Source organism: Protobothrops mucrosquamatus, unplaced genomic scaffold (genome assembly GCF_001527695.2).
Source record: "Protobothrops mucrosquamatus isolate PMUCROS unplaced genomic scaffold, P.Mucros_1.0 scaffold12, whole genome shotgun sequence".
Lineage (NCBI taxonomy): Eukaryota > Metazoa > Chordata > Lepidosauria > Squamata > Viperidae > Protobothrops > Protobothrops mucrosquamatus.
Genome location: NW_015386399.1, coordinates 198,900 through 217,534, shown reverse-complemented (window position 1 = coordinate 217,534; position 18,635 = coordinate 198,900). Strand labels below are relative to the sequence as shown.

At 37.8% G+C, this 18,635-nt stretch overlaps 2 protein-coding genes across 2 annotated transcripts in view; both read right to left on the bottom strand.

The window, feature by feature from the left end:
• Positions 1 to 322: 322 nt before the first annotated feature.
• MALSU1 (mitochondrial assembly of ribosomal large subunit 1) lies at positions 323 to 8,959 on the bottom strand. Its single transcript, XM_015810611.1, has 4 exons — positions 8,652 to 8,959; positions 7,851 to 8,029; positions 5,552 to 5,633; positions 323 to 890 (listed from the first exon to the last, which is right to left on the bottom strand). The coding sequence occupies exons 1-4, from the start codon at positions 8,932 to 8,934 to the stop codon at positions 733 to 735; spliced, it is 702 nt and encodes a 233-aa protein (XP_015666097.1). The 5' UTR covers positions 8,935 to 8,959; the 3' UTR covers positions 323 to 732.
• Positions 8,960 to 12,024: 3,065 nt separating this feature from the next.
• The window catches only part of GPNMB (glycoprotein nmb), a 19,819-nt gene continuing 13,208 nt past the window's right edge, over positions 12,025 to 18,635 (bottom strand). The window contains exons 7-11 of the mRNA XM_015810572.1: positions 18,183 to 18,317; positions 16,727 to 16,829; positions 14,938 to 15,143; positions 14,064 to 14,157; positions 12,025 to 12,567 (exon numbers count right to left, since the gene is read on the bottom strand). Of these exons, the coding sequence (XP_015666058.1) occupies positions 12,414 to 12,567; positions 14,064 to 14,157; positions 14,938 to 15,143; positions 16,727 to 16,829; positions 18,183 to 18,317 (692 nt within the window). The 3' untranslated portion in view covers positions 12,025 to 12,413. The remainder of the gene's footprint in view (positions 12,568 to 14,063; positions 14,158 to 14,937; positions 15,144 to 16,726; positions 16,830 to 18,182; positions 18,318 to 18,635) is intronic.

Sequence of the window (18,635 nt, the reverse complement as noted above, 5' to 3'; positions counted from 1 at the left end):
AAACATTTCAAAAAAACTTTATTCGACTGATGACATAGGTAGCACAGCAGTCAATGTCAGAACAAGCCACTATCCAAAAGACCCAAATGTCGACAGGAATTATTTCAAATAGCTATTATCCACATGTCAAAAGCTTCGCCATTCCAACAAGAGCCAGTGTCTTTCCCACGGGCCATTACTGACTTCCCATTCATAAGTTCTATACAGGTAGTCTTCTACTTAATGAACCGCAACTGAGCCCAAAATTTCTGTTGCTAAGTGAGATAGTTAAGTAAATCTTGCTCCATGTTATGACCTTTCTTGCCACAGTTGTTAAGGGAATCACTGCAGTAGTTAAGTTAGTAACAGGGTTTTTACATGAATCTGGCTTCCCATTAACTTTGCTTGTCAGAAGGTTGCAAAAGATGATCACATGATCCTGGGACATTGCAACCGTCAAACCCGAATCAATTGCCATGTATTCAAATTTTGTTCCTGTGACCATGGGGATGCTGCAACAGTTGTGAAAAACAGTTGTAAGTCACTTTTCAAAGTTCCATTCATCACTAAATGAATGGTTCTAAGTCAAGGACTACCTGTACTTATCAATACTGCCTAATGCTGACACTTCATAGTTGCAGCTTGATGTGCTCCATTTCGTCGTCGTCTTCCCAAGAATTGGCTCAGTGACTCAAGTGGACCACTGCGAGCCACTGGGCAAAGTTCTTTCTGATCCTTCGATGTGAGGTTGAATCACTGCTGTTTCGAATCTAGCTCAAACACAAAGTCATCAGGTAAAGTTTCTGAAACCATCTGTGTCAACTGATCATCATGAGAGCGGAGTGTCCACAACTTTTCCAACTCGTAGATTTCTCGTGTCTCTGGCAACATGAAATGGACTACGATGTTGCCTGCAAGAAGATGGGGCAGCACAGTAAGTGAAGAATGAGATTAGTACATCAGACCCTTCTGACCCACCTCAGGTTAAATGCCTTCCATAATGTGGCAGTCCAAGTAAGCAGGAATGGCAAACCCTGGGAGCTTCTATATGTGCCAGTCATGTTAAATTAGGTTTCATGATCTTAAAAGTCAGACCATATATTAGAGCAAGTAGTCCTTGATTTACAACCACAACTGGGACTGGAACTTCCCATCACTAAGCGATGCACTTGCTAGATAAAACATCGCACAACTGTTATTACTTAGAAAGGAAAGTTCTAGTAGTACCAATTGCAGTTGTTAGGGCAGGACAGAACCATCATTACAGGAGGATCTCATGCTTTCTCTGCCCTGATATGCTCCACCCACCTAGTTCTCCCCCCCATCTCTGCCCTTTTGAACTCTTTCCCCCTAAACTCTGCCAAGTATCTCCGCTGCCGACTTTTGCTGTCTTCTGTTTTGCCACACACTAATAAAGGTAGTCCTCATAACTGACCATTTAACCACTGCTGGAATTTACAACAGCCTGTAAAGCAATTCTGGCTATTGTAAAATGTGGCACCTCTCCCCTCCACAGCGATGTAGCCAAGTTTTGGGTTTGGTAACTGGCTCACATTTATGACTGATTGCAGTGTCTCACTTCATGTGACTGCAATTTGTAACCCTTGTTTTTGCCAGTTTACAGCAAAATATCCTTTAGGAGAATGGATTCGGATTTATTCACGTAACAACTGGCGTAAAAAATTGGGTCTTGTCATATGAGTGCCTCAATCCACGATTATTACAACATAAATAAAAATTCCCAACTGCAGTCATAAATATGTAGCTTTGAATAATATCCATCAATAAAGACATAAAAATATTTTGTGTGGAAAACAAATTACATTTTAGGTCATATTTATGAAAATTCAAAAGTATTCACAAACTTAAGCATCACTGTACTAAGTGACAGATTTACAGAGACTCGTGTGACAGGCTTGTATATAAGAACCAGGAGAATCTTGTTTGGTTGGCACTTGAAGATTAAAACAAGGTTTTTATTAAGAGTGGAGCAGGTTATTCACATGATCAATTTTTTTTATTAGAATCCAGAAATTATCCAAAAATCATCCAGAAATCTATTAGAAGAAACAATTGCCTTTTCAGATGAATCCTGTTTAAAATTCTCTGTGCATTTATGTACAAATACATGTAGGCATTCAACTGATGGCAAAGAAGCTTTTAAATCCATATCCATGTTCACAGCTCTGCAATAAACCAGACAGCTAACAACAATTTATGTTCTGTTCACATAAGCAATAAAGAAGCAACAGCAGTCACAAAATTATCAGATTGATTTTTCAATTTTTGTAAAAACTGCTAAGTAAATCAATTAATACATAGATATTGGATTAGAGATAGTAATTGGAACCACTCCAACAAAATCCAGAAGGGCTATAATTAGTACCAAATCATTTTAGGGGGAAGTATAATCTATGGATTATAACTATGATGAGTTCCTGATGAAATTCAAAGTAAATTAAAAAATCCTAATTGCAAGCAGTTCCAAGAGGACTATTAAAATCACAAGTTGGTTTTTTTTATAATTTCAGATTTTCCTAATAGATTGGGAAGTTTAATATAAAAATGTTATCCATTATTTCAAGGGATTTCATTTTATGTTAATGAGAAATGATTCAGTGTCATTTGAAAGAAAATTGAAACCTGTGACCAATTATGTTGCAAATTACATTAAGCAGAAAGAGGTTTTTGATCAATAATCACACCTCTGAATCCACATTGCAAGAAATTACTTCACATATATGTCTTGGGTCAATCAATCTCTGAGTTCAAAGGTAATATTATGCTAGTATGCAAACTCAAATGTAGTTTGTCATTATGGCAAGCATGGGCAATCCATAGCCCTTTGAAACCCTGTATAATGGTTTCCAAAGCATAAGTCTGAAACTCTGGAAGTGAGGTAAATGATGGAAAATAAGAATGGAGTAGAAGTACAAAATCTCTGGGAGGTGAAGCATTCTCAGTTTGTAAACTCAATCACATATAACCTGATTTTTTTATTCGACTGAGAACATTAGTGGTTGCATTGAACAGCAAAAAGTAGATCAGATTGTGCCTAAGTAACCTCTACACCAGTGATGGCGAACCGAGTGCTCAAAGCCCGGCCCCACCCCCCACCCCCGTCCCACCCCCTGCAGGGCCACCCACCGCCTCCATGGCCTGCCACAGATTGCCCAGGCGGCCCAGCAGCTCCATGGCAGCCACACCATTCCCTGTGCCCCACAGCATCAACTGCGTGCGATGGGGCGCAAGGGCAGAGTCTTGTCCTTGCTGCTTGGCTGCTATGTCCTTGGCTGCACTCGGGGGCAACTCTGTGGGGGGGCTGCTGGTAAGGAGGGGCTAGGGTGACGGCGCACGTGCCCACAGAGAGGGCTCTAAGTGCCGCCTCTGGCACGTGTGCCATAGGTTTGCCACCACTGCTCTACACTGTACCCAGGATTCCCGATGCTCTCCAATGTATATAAAGGAACCGAGTGATCTTAAATAGACTGACAATTAGAGCACTTTTGGCAAAACAAGAAGAGAAGATGACCGGACATAAGCTAGAACTGCTATTAAGGCCTACCATATGGTGATAAGAGTGAAGAAGTATAACTATTTCTCTGCCCTTATTGCGTCTGGCAATTGCCAAGTGGCCCCGTTTGAATGACTTGGAGGGAATAATACCAAAATTCACCTAACGTGTCACTGCGAGGAATATGATGCATGTAGCTGACAAAGTCACATATATTTCCTTTTCATAAAGTAGGATCTGTGGAAGAGATGGGAGCTATGTCCTGCCAGTTGCCCTGGGAAGTTTGAGCCCATGGAACTTGCCAAAATGGATTAAGGTTCTCTCAGCTGCTAGTATAGCCATTTTTGTATTAAATTCACATGCTTCTCATTTTATTAAAGAGTATATGTAGGATTGGAATTTTTTTGGGGGGTAGTTAATTCCTCCTTGAAAGAGTGGTCCCACCAGCTCTTAAAGAGGTTGTAGTGCACCTATTCAAAGCACCACTGCTCAACCCAACAAGCTGGGCAGTTTCACCCAATATCCAATCTTCCCTCCTTAGAGAAGATAATGGAGAGAATGGTCATGTGGCTGCTGCAGAGAACCTTGGATAAAGCAGATTATCTAGAACCCTTTCAATCGGAGTTCAGGCCAGGGTTTGGGACTGAGATGGCACTGATCACATTCATGGATGACCTTAGGTGGGAGAGGGACGGAGGTAGTGTAACTATCTTGGCTCTTCTTGACCTGTCAGTGGCATATATCATTGATCATGGTATCCTTCTGGACTGGCTCCAGGAATTGGGGGTGAGACTGCATTGTGCTAGTTCTCCTCCTTCCCCCAGGGTCACTTTCAGTCAGTGTTGATAAGTAGGAGATCAAGGCTGTAGCCTCTATTTTGTGGGGTGCTTCAGGGCTCAGTTATCCCTCCTCTCTTATTTAACATTTGCATGAAGCCACTGGGTAAGGTGGTTTGAGTGAGATATCAACATGTGGATGGCACCTAGGTTTATATCTTTGTTCCATGCCCCTTGAATGATGCTGTGCTGTGTCTGGAGGCTATTTGAATCTAGATGGGGCAAATAGGCTCTGTGCCAACCCTAGCAAAATGGAATGGTTGTGGGTATTTGGACCTTCCGGCGACAAGGTTCTTCCATCTTTAGTTCTGGATGGGGTGACACCAGCCCAGACAGATCCCGTAAGCAATCTGAGAGTCCTCCTAGACTCACAGCTCCTTGAAGAGCAGATTGCAGCTGTGACTAGGAAAGCATTTGCACACATTCAGGTTGCACCCATTCCTGGACCAGGAGGCCCTGCTCATTCATGCCCTCGTAACCTCCTGTTTAGATTACTGTGATGTTGTCTACATGGGGCTGCTCTTGAAGAACATTTAGAAACCTCAACTGGTGCACAATGCAGCTGTACAGGTAATAAATGGTATTGGCACATGTAACACTACTATGAGCTGTACTGGCTGCGGGTGTATTTCCAGGTGCAATACAAGGTGCTGATTGTCACCTTTAAATCCCTACATGGCTTGGGACAGAGTTACCCCGAGGGATTGTCTTTTTCCAAGAGATTTTGTACCCATCAATCCGATCCAACAGATTGGGTATGCTGATCCCATCAGCCAAAGAGTGTCAACTGGTGAGAGCCAGAATAAGGCCTTTTCTGCTGTGGCCTCTGCCTTCTGGAATATTTTGCACTCAGAGATTAGAATGGCCCCAACCCTGTTGGTTTTCTGCAAAGCTTTGAAAACTTGGCTATGTCCCTGGGCACGAGGCTCAGAATGGATTAAGGATCTGCTGCTTGGCTTTACTATTAGCTGGTTAATCATCATAGCTGCTGTTTGTGTTTTTTATGTTGTGAATGTTTTTATTGTTTTATTGTTTTAAAACAATTACAACAATAAAAACATTGTTAAATAATTAACTTAGAATAATTATATTCTTTTATTTTATCATTGTATTCACCCAGAATCAGTTGGTTGAGTTGGGTAGAAATGAATGAATGAATGAATGAATAAATGTGAATAAAATCACTTGCATTCTCTACTTTACCAGTAATAACAATATTTACCAAAATCAACGCATAGCCAGTCATCAGTCTCTTTTCCTTCTATCACAACATGAGGATCAGTATCGTTCTTCTTATGCTTGTACTGGAAGACAAGTACAAATAAAGATATAGATTATTTCCTGTGAATACCTGTGTGTATATTAACAATTAATAGAGTTCATTTAAATTGTTGGGACTTCTGACGAGATTGCGATACAGCAGGCTGCACATATGCAAGCTCTGCGATAATTTTAAGGTTTATTTTATAAATATTGGATGGGAGGTTTCTTAATTGAAGCACACAGCATCACTATCAGCTGTGGTTTAACTGTGATAAGATGTTTACTGCAGAAGCACTGTATGCTGATAACAAAATGTAAAACAAAGCTGGAACTCCAAGCATTTTATCTCATAAAACTAATTTTAGTTCTTCCACTATAATACAGGCAGTCAGTTAGTCAAATTGAGAGTATTTACTGTAGGTAGATGGAAGAATGTTTGAGAACATAACAAGTAGAGGACTATTAGTAATCTTATTATTACTTAAATACTAAAAAATTGTCCTTACAAGAAGTGGATATGGTTGATTAGAAAGACTAGAAGACTGGAATAGTAAATTACAAATAATAAATAAATAATAAATAAATAAATATCACAGATATTTTTCCCTCCAACAAGACCTTCATCTAACTCTTTAGACAATGGCTCAATTATTCCAACTGAAAGCCCTATGATGAAGTCATCACATGACTGGTCATTAGGGTTCACCGTATGTTTACAATAAATAAAACTGGAGTAAACCTAGCCAGAGAATTTGCTCTTATGAATTAACAAATTCATGTATGGACAATCAGTGACACCTCTGCAGAGTGGGATTCATCAATGCTGGTAGGTAAGGATACTGAGGATCTAAATGACTTTCCAGCTCCAGGCTTAATGACTGAAAATTCTAATGAATCATCGCCACAATGAGATCCTTTTTAACAGAATATAGACCTTCTACAAACATTTAAACTGTTCAGTTGATCCTGCATTTATATCTCGTTATATAGAAATAGGCCCTACTGATTCAATAAAACTTCTATCCCAGTGAGCATAGGATTACTATGTAAAGTCCAACTTCTTTAACAAGTGTCACATCCTAGGCAGCTAGGATTTTCTTTTCTTTGTCTTTTAGTACCTTCAAGTCAATACTTACTCCTAGCAACTGACTGGACAAGTCCCTGCAATTCCTTTATGGCAAGATTTTGGAAATTGTTTGTCATTGCCCCCTTCACAGGATTGAGAATGTGTAACTGCCTACTGTCACAGTTGGCTTTAGGCCTAAGATGGAACTACAACTCACATTCTAGTCCGGTGCCTTAACCACTGCACTAAACATCCTCCCTGAAAGGATGCATTTCAGTTACAATGTAATATGAAAAGGTTGATTGAATGCTACAATTTTCTAGCCCCTAGGCGAAGCCCCTGATCCAAATCAATGAGACTTTTTAATCATGAATACCCAGGGCACACTGATAACAATGTTTCTATTCGAAGTTTGATTTAATCTGGATTTAATAATATATTAGCAAAATATTCAAACTTGGTTTTGAGTTAAATATCTTCATGCACTGCTATTTTCAGCATGTGGAGTTGGCCACAATTAACACTATGTTTCTGCATTTCTTAAGACTTACTGAATTTGATATTAGTTATACAGGTGAAATATGTTGCCAATTAATATGAAATATCTTTTAAAATTCAGCAAATGAGAATCACCACCACACAATAACATACATTAACGTTATATTAGGAAGATATCTTAATTCAGGCACGTCCAACTTTTGGCTCACTTGGGCCACATTGACTGAAGAGGAATTAATTGTCTTGGGCCACACTAAGATATATAATATAGTTAATGTATATAAATATTAAACTTCCTCTGGGAGAGTTCTTGCGGGGGCTGCATTACCAGCTGTCTAGAGCTACACCTGTCTTAAATTATGAGGCAGGGTACATATTGGCTTATTCCACGAAAAAGACCTTGCTATTGTAGGAATGCAGTAAAAAATCAAAGCCGTTTCTGTAAATATGAAACATATAGCTGCTGAAAAAAAATTCTGCATTATGCTTAATATTTATAAACATTCATATAACAGGCTTTATTTCCCAAGCAGTCAAAGCTAATCCTTCTTTAGTTGCAGCTTAGAAATACTATCTGCTTCAATATAATCAGCACTCATATTGCAGTATCTACCTCTCTCCATCCCTTAACTGGTCATTCAATTGTAGCTTGTAAAAATTCTTCCATATCTCTAAAAGAATAAAAATGCCATACCATTTTTACCAAATATTGTGCCATGGCATGAAGATGTCTTGTAGAAGATCCACTGGAAATTATAAAATAATTGCTGTATTTTATTTCTGGAGGCAAATTGATAACACAAATATCTTTGGCATTTTCTTGTCTCATAAGTGATATCATATCATCAATGCTGAATACTGAAGGAACAGGATCTGAAAGAGACAATGCTTAAATGATTAAAATGTAAATTATGTAGAAAGGTAAGAGGTGAAAGATCTTGAACTAGAACTGAACAGGTAGAAGAAGCAGTTCTTGACCTCTCTCTCCACAGTTTCCTTTGTTACACCTAGAATGAACATCCAATTTTCTAAAAACTACAAAGGCATGTAAAATCATAATTTGTTGTCATCCAGTATTGGCAGGAGTGGAACTGATCTCAGGTAGATTCCTACATTTCTACCGCTCCTGTTTCCACTTAATGATTGGCAGCACCATCTCTGTGTTGTTATTACTCTCTGCAAGCCACCTTTCCCACCCTTGTACACATAAAGTATTCTCTGGACTGATCATCAGGATTTAAGGATCTGTCGGTTTAGCTACAAGTCAGGAGTTTAGACTGCAACACCACCACCATTATCGCGCAAAATAGTTATATTTCCACTGATTTACATCTCCCAGAGCCGTGGGGAGAAAATAAATATATCGATTGCCTAATCGTCAAGCCAGCTGCCTCTACCGTACAGTGAGGCTATTAAAGCCTTGCCAGTAAACGGGACGCAAGGTCGACTTGGCTGCGACATTTCTTCACCGAACGACTGCCAGCTCCATCGATACCTGAACTGATGCTCGATTCCTGCCCATCTCTATCCGCTTCTTGCAAGTTTTGAAACTCCGCTCCGGCTCCTTCTTCTCTATCCCACAGCTCAGATTTCCCTACGGTGCTAAACGTTCGTAATCCTACCCAGGACATCCACGAAGGAAAGACGGAAGCCGCTGCGGCCCTTCGGGTCATGGCATCAACCCATCCTTGGACACCTTTGGCGCTTCCGGTCGCAGCAACGCTTCCCGGAGACTTCAGAGTCTGCAACAGCCGCAGGCAGAGGCTCCCTCGCCACATGGCGCCTCGCGATTCCACAGGGGGGAAAAAATCCGGAAGGGGCAACAGAACCGTCCCAAAAGGGAATCTAGCTAGGAAACTCCCTCTCCTCCCTGATTGGAGGGTGTATATTCAATAGCTTTTAGGGATTGGCTGCGTTTCTCACGTGACAGGCAGGACTGCTGGCGCAGGCGCTGTTTGGTTAAGGATGGAAAGGGCTTCGGAGTATTTTATTAAATCCAGGGCCAGTATATCTGGGCTTCACAAAGACCAGGACAATCTCTTTACTGCCATCTATTGGTCATCTTTGCATTTGCAGCCGATGCATTACAGTCTTCGTAGTGAATTTGTTCCTGGGAGCCAGCTTTGCTGTTATCGACTCTGATGATTTTTGATCATTGGAATGTCATATATTTCAGAAAGGAAGGTGAAATTACAGTTTAAGATGGAAGCCTGGATAGGTGTACAGCTGCTTCCAAGTGCTAGAATTTTTAAATTATTCTTTTGGAATTCTGTAGGATAGGAGATATCTTCACATTTTCAATACCAATCTCTGATAATCCATAGCATTTGTCCAGCCTTAGCTTTCTTTTTGAAGTTCACTGATTTGCAAGCGTTGTGTTTATTTACAAATGTACAAAATAAATGTAGCAAAATCTGCACAGCTTATGCATGTAGACAAGTCATTTATTCTGTTCCAGATCAGAGCTCTAGACCAGTAGTGGGTGCTTGCTAATTCTTTTGACCCCAAGAGGTGGGATATTAAAAGTCTGGGGTTGTCAGTGAAGAGGGCTTGGCTTTTGAGGTAGGCAGGACCAAATCCTCTTGCATGCTCATTCACGTATGGAGAAGTGATACAAATATTAACATATGTGCATCATTCTCCACCTATAATTCATGTCTGTCAAAGGAAAAATCCCCTTGCTTCAGATCCATGCATGCCATGGAGTTCTATATTGCTCACAAAAAGTCCACTTCGAATACAAGGTCACATGAGCCCCATCCTGAACAAAATAAAATCAAAATAAAATATATCTTTCTTCCTGAGTCAAAATTTGGACACCAAGCACTGTGCTTATTGAAGCATCCATATTATCTATAGAGAAGACAGATCAACAGTATGAGTGCCATTTTTCATGCCAAACAAATAATTTACAGGTCGTTCTCGACGTATGACCACAACTGAGCCCAACATTTTTGTTGCTAAGTGAGATATTTGTTAAGTGAGTTTTGCCCCATTTTACAACATTTTTTGCCACAATTAAGTGAATCTCTTCGTTAAGTGAATCTGGCTTCCCCATTGACTTTGCTTGTCAGAAGACTGCCAATTGTGATCTCATGACCTCAGCACGCTGCAACCATCCATACATATGAATCAGTTGCCAAGCATTTGAATTTTGATCACGTGGCCTTTCATAAGTATGAAAAACTCTCATGTCATTTTTTTTCAGTGCCATTGTAATTTTGAATAGTCACTAAACAAGCTGTTGTAAATTGAGGACTACCTGTATTATGTTTTCTAATATGTCTAGTATAAACCAGAATAGCAAGTATTCTTTTGTGCTAGGATTCACCTGAGTAAAAGTGCATTCCTTTGCGCGCTTGTTTGATGAGATCTGTGAATCCAATCACTGGGTTTGTAAATGGCTTAACCTGCTGTTCAAGCCAGATCATAAAATAGTGCAGGACAACATCATACATCAGGGCTTTTTTTCTCATAGAACGCCCAGAATGGAGTTCCAGCACCTTTTTTGGATGGAACCTTGTAGGGTAAGCAAGGCGGGTTGTATGATGTGTGTGAGTTCCGGCACCTTTTTTTTTTTTTTTTTTACAAAAAAAGCACTGACTAAGATAATACTGTATTTTATTGGGGAAAGTGTTGGATAGCCACAGATGAATAGATAGATAGTATGGAAGAATTTAAGCAATTTCAATATTAATAAATGTTTTAGCATGAAGCTTTTGAGTACAGTAAGAGTTTAACCTATAGCAGCAAATATTTAACAACAAGTAGGCTTTGTAATCAATCATGTTTTTAATTCCTCATTGCTTGAAAATAAGTACATTCTATTTTCTTTGTTTTTCAGGTCTTGCCATGAAGTGTTACTGAACCTGTCTTTGTGTTATTTGACCTGTGTTTTCAAACCTATAATAAATTTTGGAGATATCCTCCTTTAGTAGAGAAAACAGATTTCAACTTGTATCTCAAGGGCCAAGTGAGAAGGGACAGAAAATGCGTAAATCAACATCAGGATAAAAATAAATTCACAAGTTCCCTCTTAAAAGTCTTTTCTCCCACAATTGTGAGAATCTGAGTTCACCTAATCTTTCATAACAGTTCTAAAAAGATACATATTGAGGAAGTACAGACAAAGCTATTGCTGGACATAGCCACTTTCTCCTTCTCTTAGTATAAAAGAAATTCCCTTCTAATGCACTAGACTGAATTTAAAAAAACAAAAAAAGAACCAAAAATTATACACCTTTAAATTGTTCTCCAAGCTGTGTTTAAACTGTGTATTAATTAAACAGTAAGGGATATCCAAAGCATCCAGCTAATAATCAGATAGTCCTCAACTTATCATCACAATTAAGCCCAAAATTTATGTTGCTAAGTTAGACAGTTGTTAAGTGAGTTTTGCCCCATTTTACAACTTTTTTGCCACAGTTATTGTGGATCACTGCATTGTTCAATTAGTAATTTAGTTGTTAAGTGAATTTGACTTTCCCATTGATTTTGCTTGTCAGAAGATTGCAAAATTACCATGTGATCACGTGACCCCAGACACTGCAACTGTCATAACTATGAGTCAGTTGCCAAGCATCTGAATTTTGACCAATTGACCATGGGATGCTACAGTGGTCCTAAGCATGAAAAATGGTCATAAGTCACTTTTTTCAGTGTAACTTTGAACAGTCATTAAATGACCTGTTGTAAGTCGAGCACTGCCTGTAATTTTCAAACTAATTTTAAAACTTGTTAACTTGAAGCTGACTGAGTATACAAGATGAAGGAACTTTGCATTGAAGCATGATCCTAGCATGCTTGCACAGAAATAATTTCCTTTAAATTCAGTAGAATTCACTGCAAGCTTAAATTGCTTAGTAAAAGAAAAACGCTCAGCCAAGCAGACATTTATTGAACCTCAGGAGTAAATGATTTTATTTATTCATTTATTTATGCTTTTCATGCAGTATTGACTCCCAGTGACTGCCTAGACAAATCTCTGCAATAATCTAAGATACTGAATATAATACCCAATATAAATGGTTCATTAACTGATACATTATAGCATATCCAAGATAAGCAACTAAAATATTACATTTTCTCTATGTTCTGTTATTTTATAATTTCAAGTGAATTGAATAATAGCTTTTATTTTGTATGTAATGCAAGTATGCCATCTTTCCTCCCTTTTTAAGGCATTCCTACAGTGAATTACAGTTGAGTGTAAAGTTTGAAATTTTAACATGCGATTTTAAAATATTAACCTGAAGAATTAGACAATTCCGAGCTTGCTTTTCAGCAAAGGGTCTCTCTCATTGCCTCTTGGGAAAAGAACAGCCTTGACATTATTGAAGTAAACACTTAGTCCCTCGCTGGATTTCCCTTGGCCTGATTTTCTTTCAATAGGTTTATATTCTTTATATCTCCTAAAGGAATGTGAAGATCAAGTTATTAAAAGTTTTCCTGTTGTATGAACAAAACCCACAATTCCTGGATTGCATTGTTTTTCTCTGTAAATTGTTATTGCACATGTATATTTGTGAAAAAAACCACTGGGAAAAAAGTTTTTAATACAGCTCTAGATAACAGTTGTTGATAATATATATCAGGGTTAAAGGAGAGAGACACAAAAAAGAAAATAACCTATTTTGTGCTTATAGAAATTTACTGCATCACTCACTAATGGAATATACTACAGTAGTAAGTAAATGTTTTCAGAGTTCTTTCATAAAGAAAAAAATACTATGTCATTGCGAGGTATATTCTTGTTGTGAAACCTTTTAAAAAGCAGGGACAATGGGATATTGCAGCTTCAGATTCAAACTTATAGGCAGGAACTATGGTTTAAATCAGGGGTAGTCAACCTTGGCTCTTTTATGACTCGTGGACTTCAACTCACAGAATTCCTGAGCCAGCTAAGCTGGCTCAGGAATTCTGGGAATTGAAGTCCACGAGTCATAAAAGAGCCAAGATTGACTACCCCTGGTTTAAATTGTCCTTCACTTGTGACATTGGGGCATTGGTATTCTCTGACCTTAATTCTTGCAAACATTTTATTTTCCAACTAAGTAACATCATTATGGCTGGATGGAAGTGGAGTTGGCTCTCTGTTTGATCTCTATATACAAGTGGCTTACCCTGTTAGTATTGGTGGGAATGTTCTTGGTAGTTCCTTGATTGGATTGTTGTTTACTACTTGTAAAGAACAAGGAGTAAACCCCACTTCCTTTTAGTAGTGATGATATTACCTAGTTGGGTAATGAAATGTCGGCAAGAAAGCAACCAAACTTGGAGGGCACTAAGGGTCCCACAATTCAGCTCTGAGCTACAAATATTCTCCTCTAATGATTACGGGATCTCTATGCTGTTTGGATTATTATTTTCCACTCCTCAATATCACACCAAGTACAGTTGCCTCAACCCTTTGCAGAAAAAGAAGATAGACGAGCTTTGACATTATTCTTGACAATCATAGATATATTGTACACTCTGTCCGGTAATATTTGGAAGCTTCTATGAATAATTTAAAAAGCAATCTGAAAAAAAAACAGAATATAAAAGAAAAATAACACCAGGGAGTTAATGGGTTGGTGTGTTTTATATCTCAGGAGTGAGTCAGATAGAGAAGGAAAGCCACTGGGTTTTTGCTTTTTTCTATGGGTAAATAGAATCTACCTTCTGTTACAAATTTTTATATCAGTATTATATCAGTTTGAAAATTTTATAAATCATTAAACCAATGGTCTGATCCATGTTAATGACTATACCAGGGGAAGGCAACCTTGGCTCTTTTATGACTCGTGGACTTCAACTCCCAGAATTCCTGAGCCAGCCATGCTGGCTCAGGAATTCTGGGAGTTGAAGTCCACGAGTCATAAAAGAGCCAAGGTTGCCTACCCCTGGACTATACCAAGCAACTTACTTGTAAAGAAAGAAAGCCAGGAAACCAGCAAGAACCACCAAGAAACCAGATGTAACCAGAATTCCTTCTGTTGTTCTTGAAAAGGATGCTTTAGCTTAAAGAATAAATTAAAGAAAACAGAATAAAGGGAACTTAATTAGTGAATAATATATTCTTATAATGCTCTGGAATATGTTCTACATTGCTTGATATTGCAATCTCACCATATGGGTTTACCATACCCGTCTCCTAATTAAAACCAATGCTTTTATTGTTTTTAATATTTTAAAATTATTTTTGTTTTTCTTGGGGGGGGGGGGGATGTTATTATGTTATATTATTTTGTAACTTTGTTGTTACTCAGAGTCACATGAAATGGTGATATATAAATTTACCAAATAAATAAATAATATAAAATACAGAGAAAAATCAATAATTCTCCAAACTTATTTCAGTTGCATTACTTCTGTTTATTTAGATCTGTCTTTCTATACTTGCCTGAGTATGAAAGGTCAGAAAAACATTCTTCCCACAACACTGCTTCTCACACAGCACATACTATAATGGCTGAGTCTTTTTCATTCTACATTTCTTCAAATGCGGACATTTGGGAAAGTGTGGCACTAGTAGAATTATTATTCAGATTTGGGCTGATAGAGTTAGGAAGGACCAAGAACTTCAGATGAAACTGATGAATTGCTATGCATATTTATCCTAAGAAGCAAACTTTTCTCTATCTTAGGAACTCTATGCTTGTATATTAGTGTAATGTTAGAATGTGGAAAGGTTCTTATGAGCACCTGTTAATCTGTCAAGTTTGCAATATCCCTTAGACTTGAAAAATTAACATATCTTGAGAAATAACCATGCCAACTTCTAAAAAATCAGGATTTACCTCCATTGATGGAAATCAAAGTACTTGTGAGTGCTAGACTTGTTGCATCAGCCAGTGTGATGTTGACACAATAAGTTCCAGATTCATTGAAGGCTCTTCTTATGGTCAGGAAACATATATCAGCAACATCAACAGGGTGACATGACTCACTCTGTAAAATTGTACATGTGGGATCAGCAATTAATGTGCAGGCATCTGTAGGTAGACTGGGTAGGGAAAAGAGACAAAAAGAGATACGGTAGTTAATCAGTTTGGGTTATACAGAACCAATGGACTAATTTATAATATGTAATGTTTTTTCATAACACTGCCCAAAATGGTTCAAATCAATTTATTATTCTTTTTTAAGCATGGCATATATGTATTTAAAACAATATGTCATTTCAAACAATAAAGATGACCAAACAGGAGAAGTAAAATGTTGCAATCACACTATGATCATTATTATTCACAAGGAGGGTAACTCTTTTAAACCTTCTAAAAATATTAATGCTCCACTTAATCTTTTGGTTTATAAATCCTAGTACCCTGTTTACTGAATATATTACAATGAAGCCAACTCAACTGCAAAAGAGAATACATGGAGCGTTCCCATATGGCAGCCTTTAGAATCTTGTCTGCATCTTGTAAACTGAATTTTGTAAATTGCCTAGAAATAAATCCAGTTGAAGAAAACATCTCCTGGATTTCATCCTCTTCCTCCACTTTGGCCTGGAGCAGAATTAACATAGCCCCTGAATGGTGGTTCTCTCCCACACATATCAGAAAATTGTTTTCTCTTGTATCGGCATGCCTTTTGGGGACATTTTCCTATTTTTTCTTTAACTTGAGCTAGAAGGGAAATTTGGCAGAACTCTTGTCAAACTCAAAGGAAGGAAGGAAGGAAGGAAGGAAGGAAGGAAGGAAGGAAGGAAGGAAGGAAGGAAGGAAGGAAGGAAGGAAGGAAGGGACATTTCACCCTTCTGCTGTTGTATTAGATATAAAATACCCACACACACATTTCACAGTCTTTCTGACGCTTACTGTAAATTAGAAGAGAAAGTCTTGTAAATTTCTAATTAAACCTCTTATCAATTTTTAGCTAAAAAGAAAAAGAAATGGCCAGCATTTCATCATTTCTCTGCTCAGGGCTTTAGGCTACAGCCAAGTACACACTGGTATTAATTACATCCAACCAAGCTCTCTTTTTCTTTCCAGTACCAGTCATGGTCAGCTAGATGCTGCCACTTGCTGAGGACCAGAAGAAAAATCAGGTGCCAAGGCACATGATTTAGCTACACAAATAGTATGATTCAACAGTCCCCAGCCCAATGCCAGTCATTTGAGGTAGGACAGGTCAGGAAACAGATCAGGTCAGCATTACAAGAACGCTACTTCATTGTTCTAAGATATAATAACAGAATATTGAAAATCTGACAGAGTTATCCCCTCAAGGTAGGGTTATTTTAAGTTTCTTTCTCATGCTTTCTCTTTTGCCAGAATTAATAGGGCTTTCATCTCCCTTAACTGCATAACTGCATAATGTTTTCAAGATTATTTCCATATTCCTCCATATTCTAGTCCTATCCACGCATGCTGGACTGCAGTTCTCTTATTTCTCAACCTCTGTGTTTAGCAATACATTAACACAGTGAACCATGGTAAGATAATTATACTGGTATTCCTTGGTCTTCTGTACAGGGCTCTTTCAATTAGCTGAGAGGAATTATTTAAATGTGTAGCATAAGATGCCACAATATGTAAGGATTTGTTTTGGGGGGTTTTTGAAGAAAAGCCAGGAAAAACATACCTCCCTTGACAAGTTACCACGAAATCAACCAGGGAACTTCCAATTTGAGTAGCTGTCATCTGGACACTTGTCATTTGGACAATGTTTACGTCAAGGATTCCCTCTGTCAAAAGTAAGCCACTGATAACATACCAAGATTTTTTAAGTGCAAAATTTGAAAACAAGGAAAAGAAGTGTTTTTTTTCTAGATCTCAAGTGTGGGATAATTAGCTTATAGTTTCTTGTTGACAATAGTTTCTGATTCTTCGACCCAAAAATAGGCAGAGTCATGAAATCCTATTTATTCTTGGTCATGTCTTTGTGTTTTTGTTTCAGATTGTCACCCAGAAAAGTTTATTTTTTTTATTTTTTTATTTTTGTTGACCTGTAATCCTCACAGAGAGAGGTTCAGGCATTTAATATTTTAAAGCATCTCAGGTCATTAGATGTTTAAATTCCAGCCCCAAAGAATGATATGAATGATCCATAATTTATAACCAAGATGGTAAAAAGATAGGTCTGAAGCTAGGGGTAGTTTTTTATTGTTGGAAAAAAGATAACGCTGTCTGATTCTCATTTTAAAAAAATAACAGCAACATAATTACTCCCTATCTTCCAGACCATCACACAGTACGTTACAAATCATAAATGTAAAAAAATATATATTATGGGCAGTTCCAATACTGAAACTTTGGATTGAGGTTCTTTAATACTATGTATATGAACTATACCAGTATATGGATAATTTCAGGTTCTTGAAAAAAAATGGAGTAGAATTTGAGAATTTTGTCCACTACTCCAGCTAAGAATATGTACATCATTATACTCAAAGTGTTACCTTAATATTAGGACTCATCTTTCTTTTAAATTAAATATATATATAAACTCAGTGGGATATCTATCATTTTCAGAATGACTCCTTAATTTGAACTTGCTATATCATTCCAGGGACTCTGCTATTCCTGAACAAGATGACAAAACTGAACAAGGCAACAATTATGCTGTATGCTGAAATTTGGTTTAAAATAATGTGTAAGGTGACACCTAGGCAAAGTGACAAGAACATTCCCAGCCAAACATAAATATTGCTGATGAGGTATTTAGTTAAATATTCCACAAAGGATAATTGGTAGAGTTGGGTCCTTTCTATGAATGGAAGAACTCTAGTAGACAAAAGCAATCTTCCTCCAATGGAACAAATTCCACTGTACAAAGAAATCTCTTTTTGTTCATGGATGGAAATCTTTAGCTATAACACTATTGGTAATATGATATTCAAGGCAATCAAAATAATACTATTTTAAGGCTTCATTTTAAAATAGATACTACAAAATGTTCAAATATCCTGCCCTTTGTGTACAGAAAAATTCTACCATAGCAGGAACCCAAAAGCTATTTTAATCATGTAATGAAATTGAAACGCTTCACACACTATCTATCAAAATGATATTCTTTGCTTACTGATGCAGATGCATACCTACAATGGTAAGTGTTGCTTTGTAAGTTCCATATCGAGTAATACTGCACCTTTCAACAGGAGGCTGTCCTGTGGGCACCTTGGTTAAACTAGGGTAGGTGAGGGTTGCATTAGGAGGCAACTGGGTAGTGAATGCTAAAAAAAGAAAAGAAAAGAAAGACTTTTTAGAGAATTATTGGACCTAATGTTTATACCAAGATAAAATGTGTACTACATTTATTTGACCATCATATTTTCATACAAGATCTAAATTCATATATATATATATTTCAAAATTTGGATTGCTAACAAAGAATTAAGGGAGTACTGGGATAGCTATTTCTAACCTTATTTGGTTTTCATCAGCCAGACATACCCTTCCGAGATTCGAACCTGGGCTGTCTGCATGTTAAGCAGAAGTATTAGCCCCTAGGCCACAGGCTCTTTCTCACTTTGTTAGCTACAAGAGACAGG

What these genes read in the sequence shown, in the direction of transcription:
- MALSU1 (XM_015810611.1), bottom strand. Translation starts at nt 8,934, where the DNA reads ATGTGGCGAGGGAGCCTCTGCCTGCGGCTGTTGCAGACTCTGAAGTCT. An exon ending in GGAATCGAGCATCAGTTCAG is followed by an intron (nt 8,030 to 8,651) that starts GTATCGATGGAG and finishes TGTCTCTTTCAG; the next exon opens with ATCCTGTTCCTTCAGTATTC. An exon ending in CACAATATTTGGTAAAAATG is followed by an intron (nt 5,634 to 7,850) that starts GTATGGCATTTT and finishes CTTGTCTTCCAG; the next exon opens with TACAAGCATAAGAAGAACGA.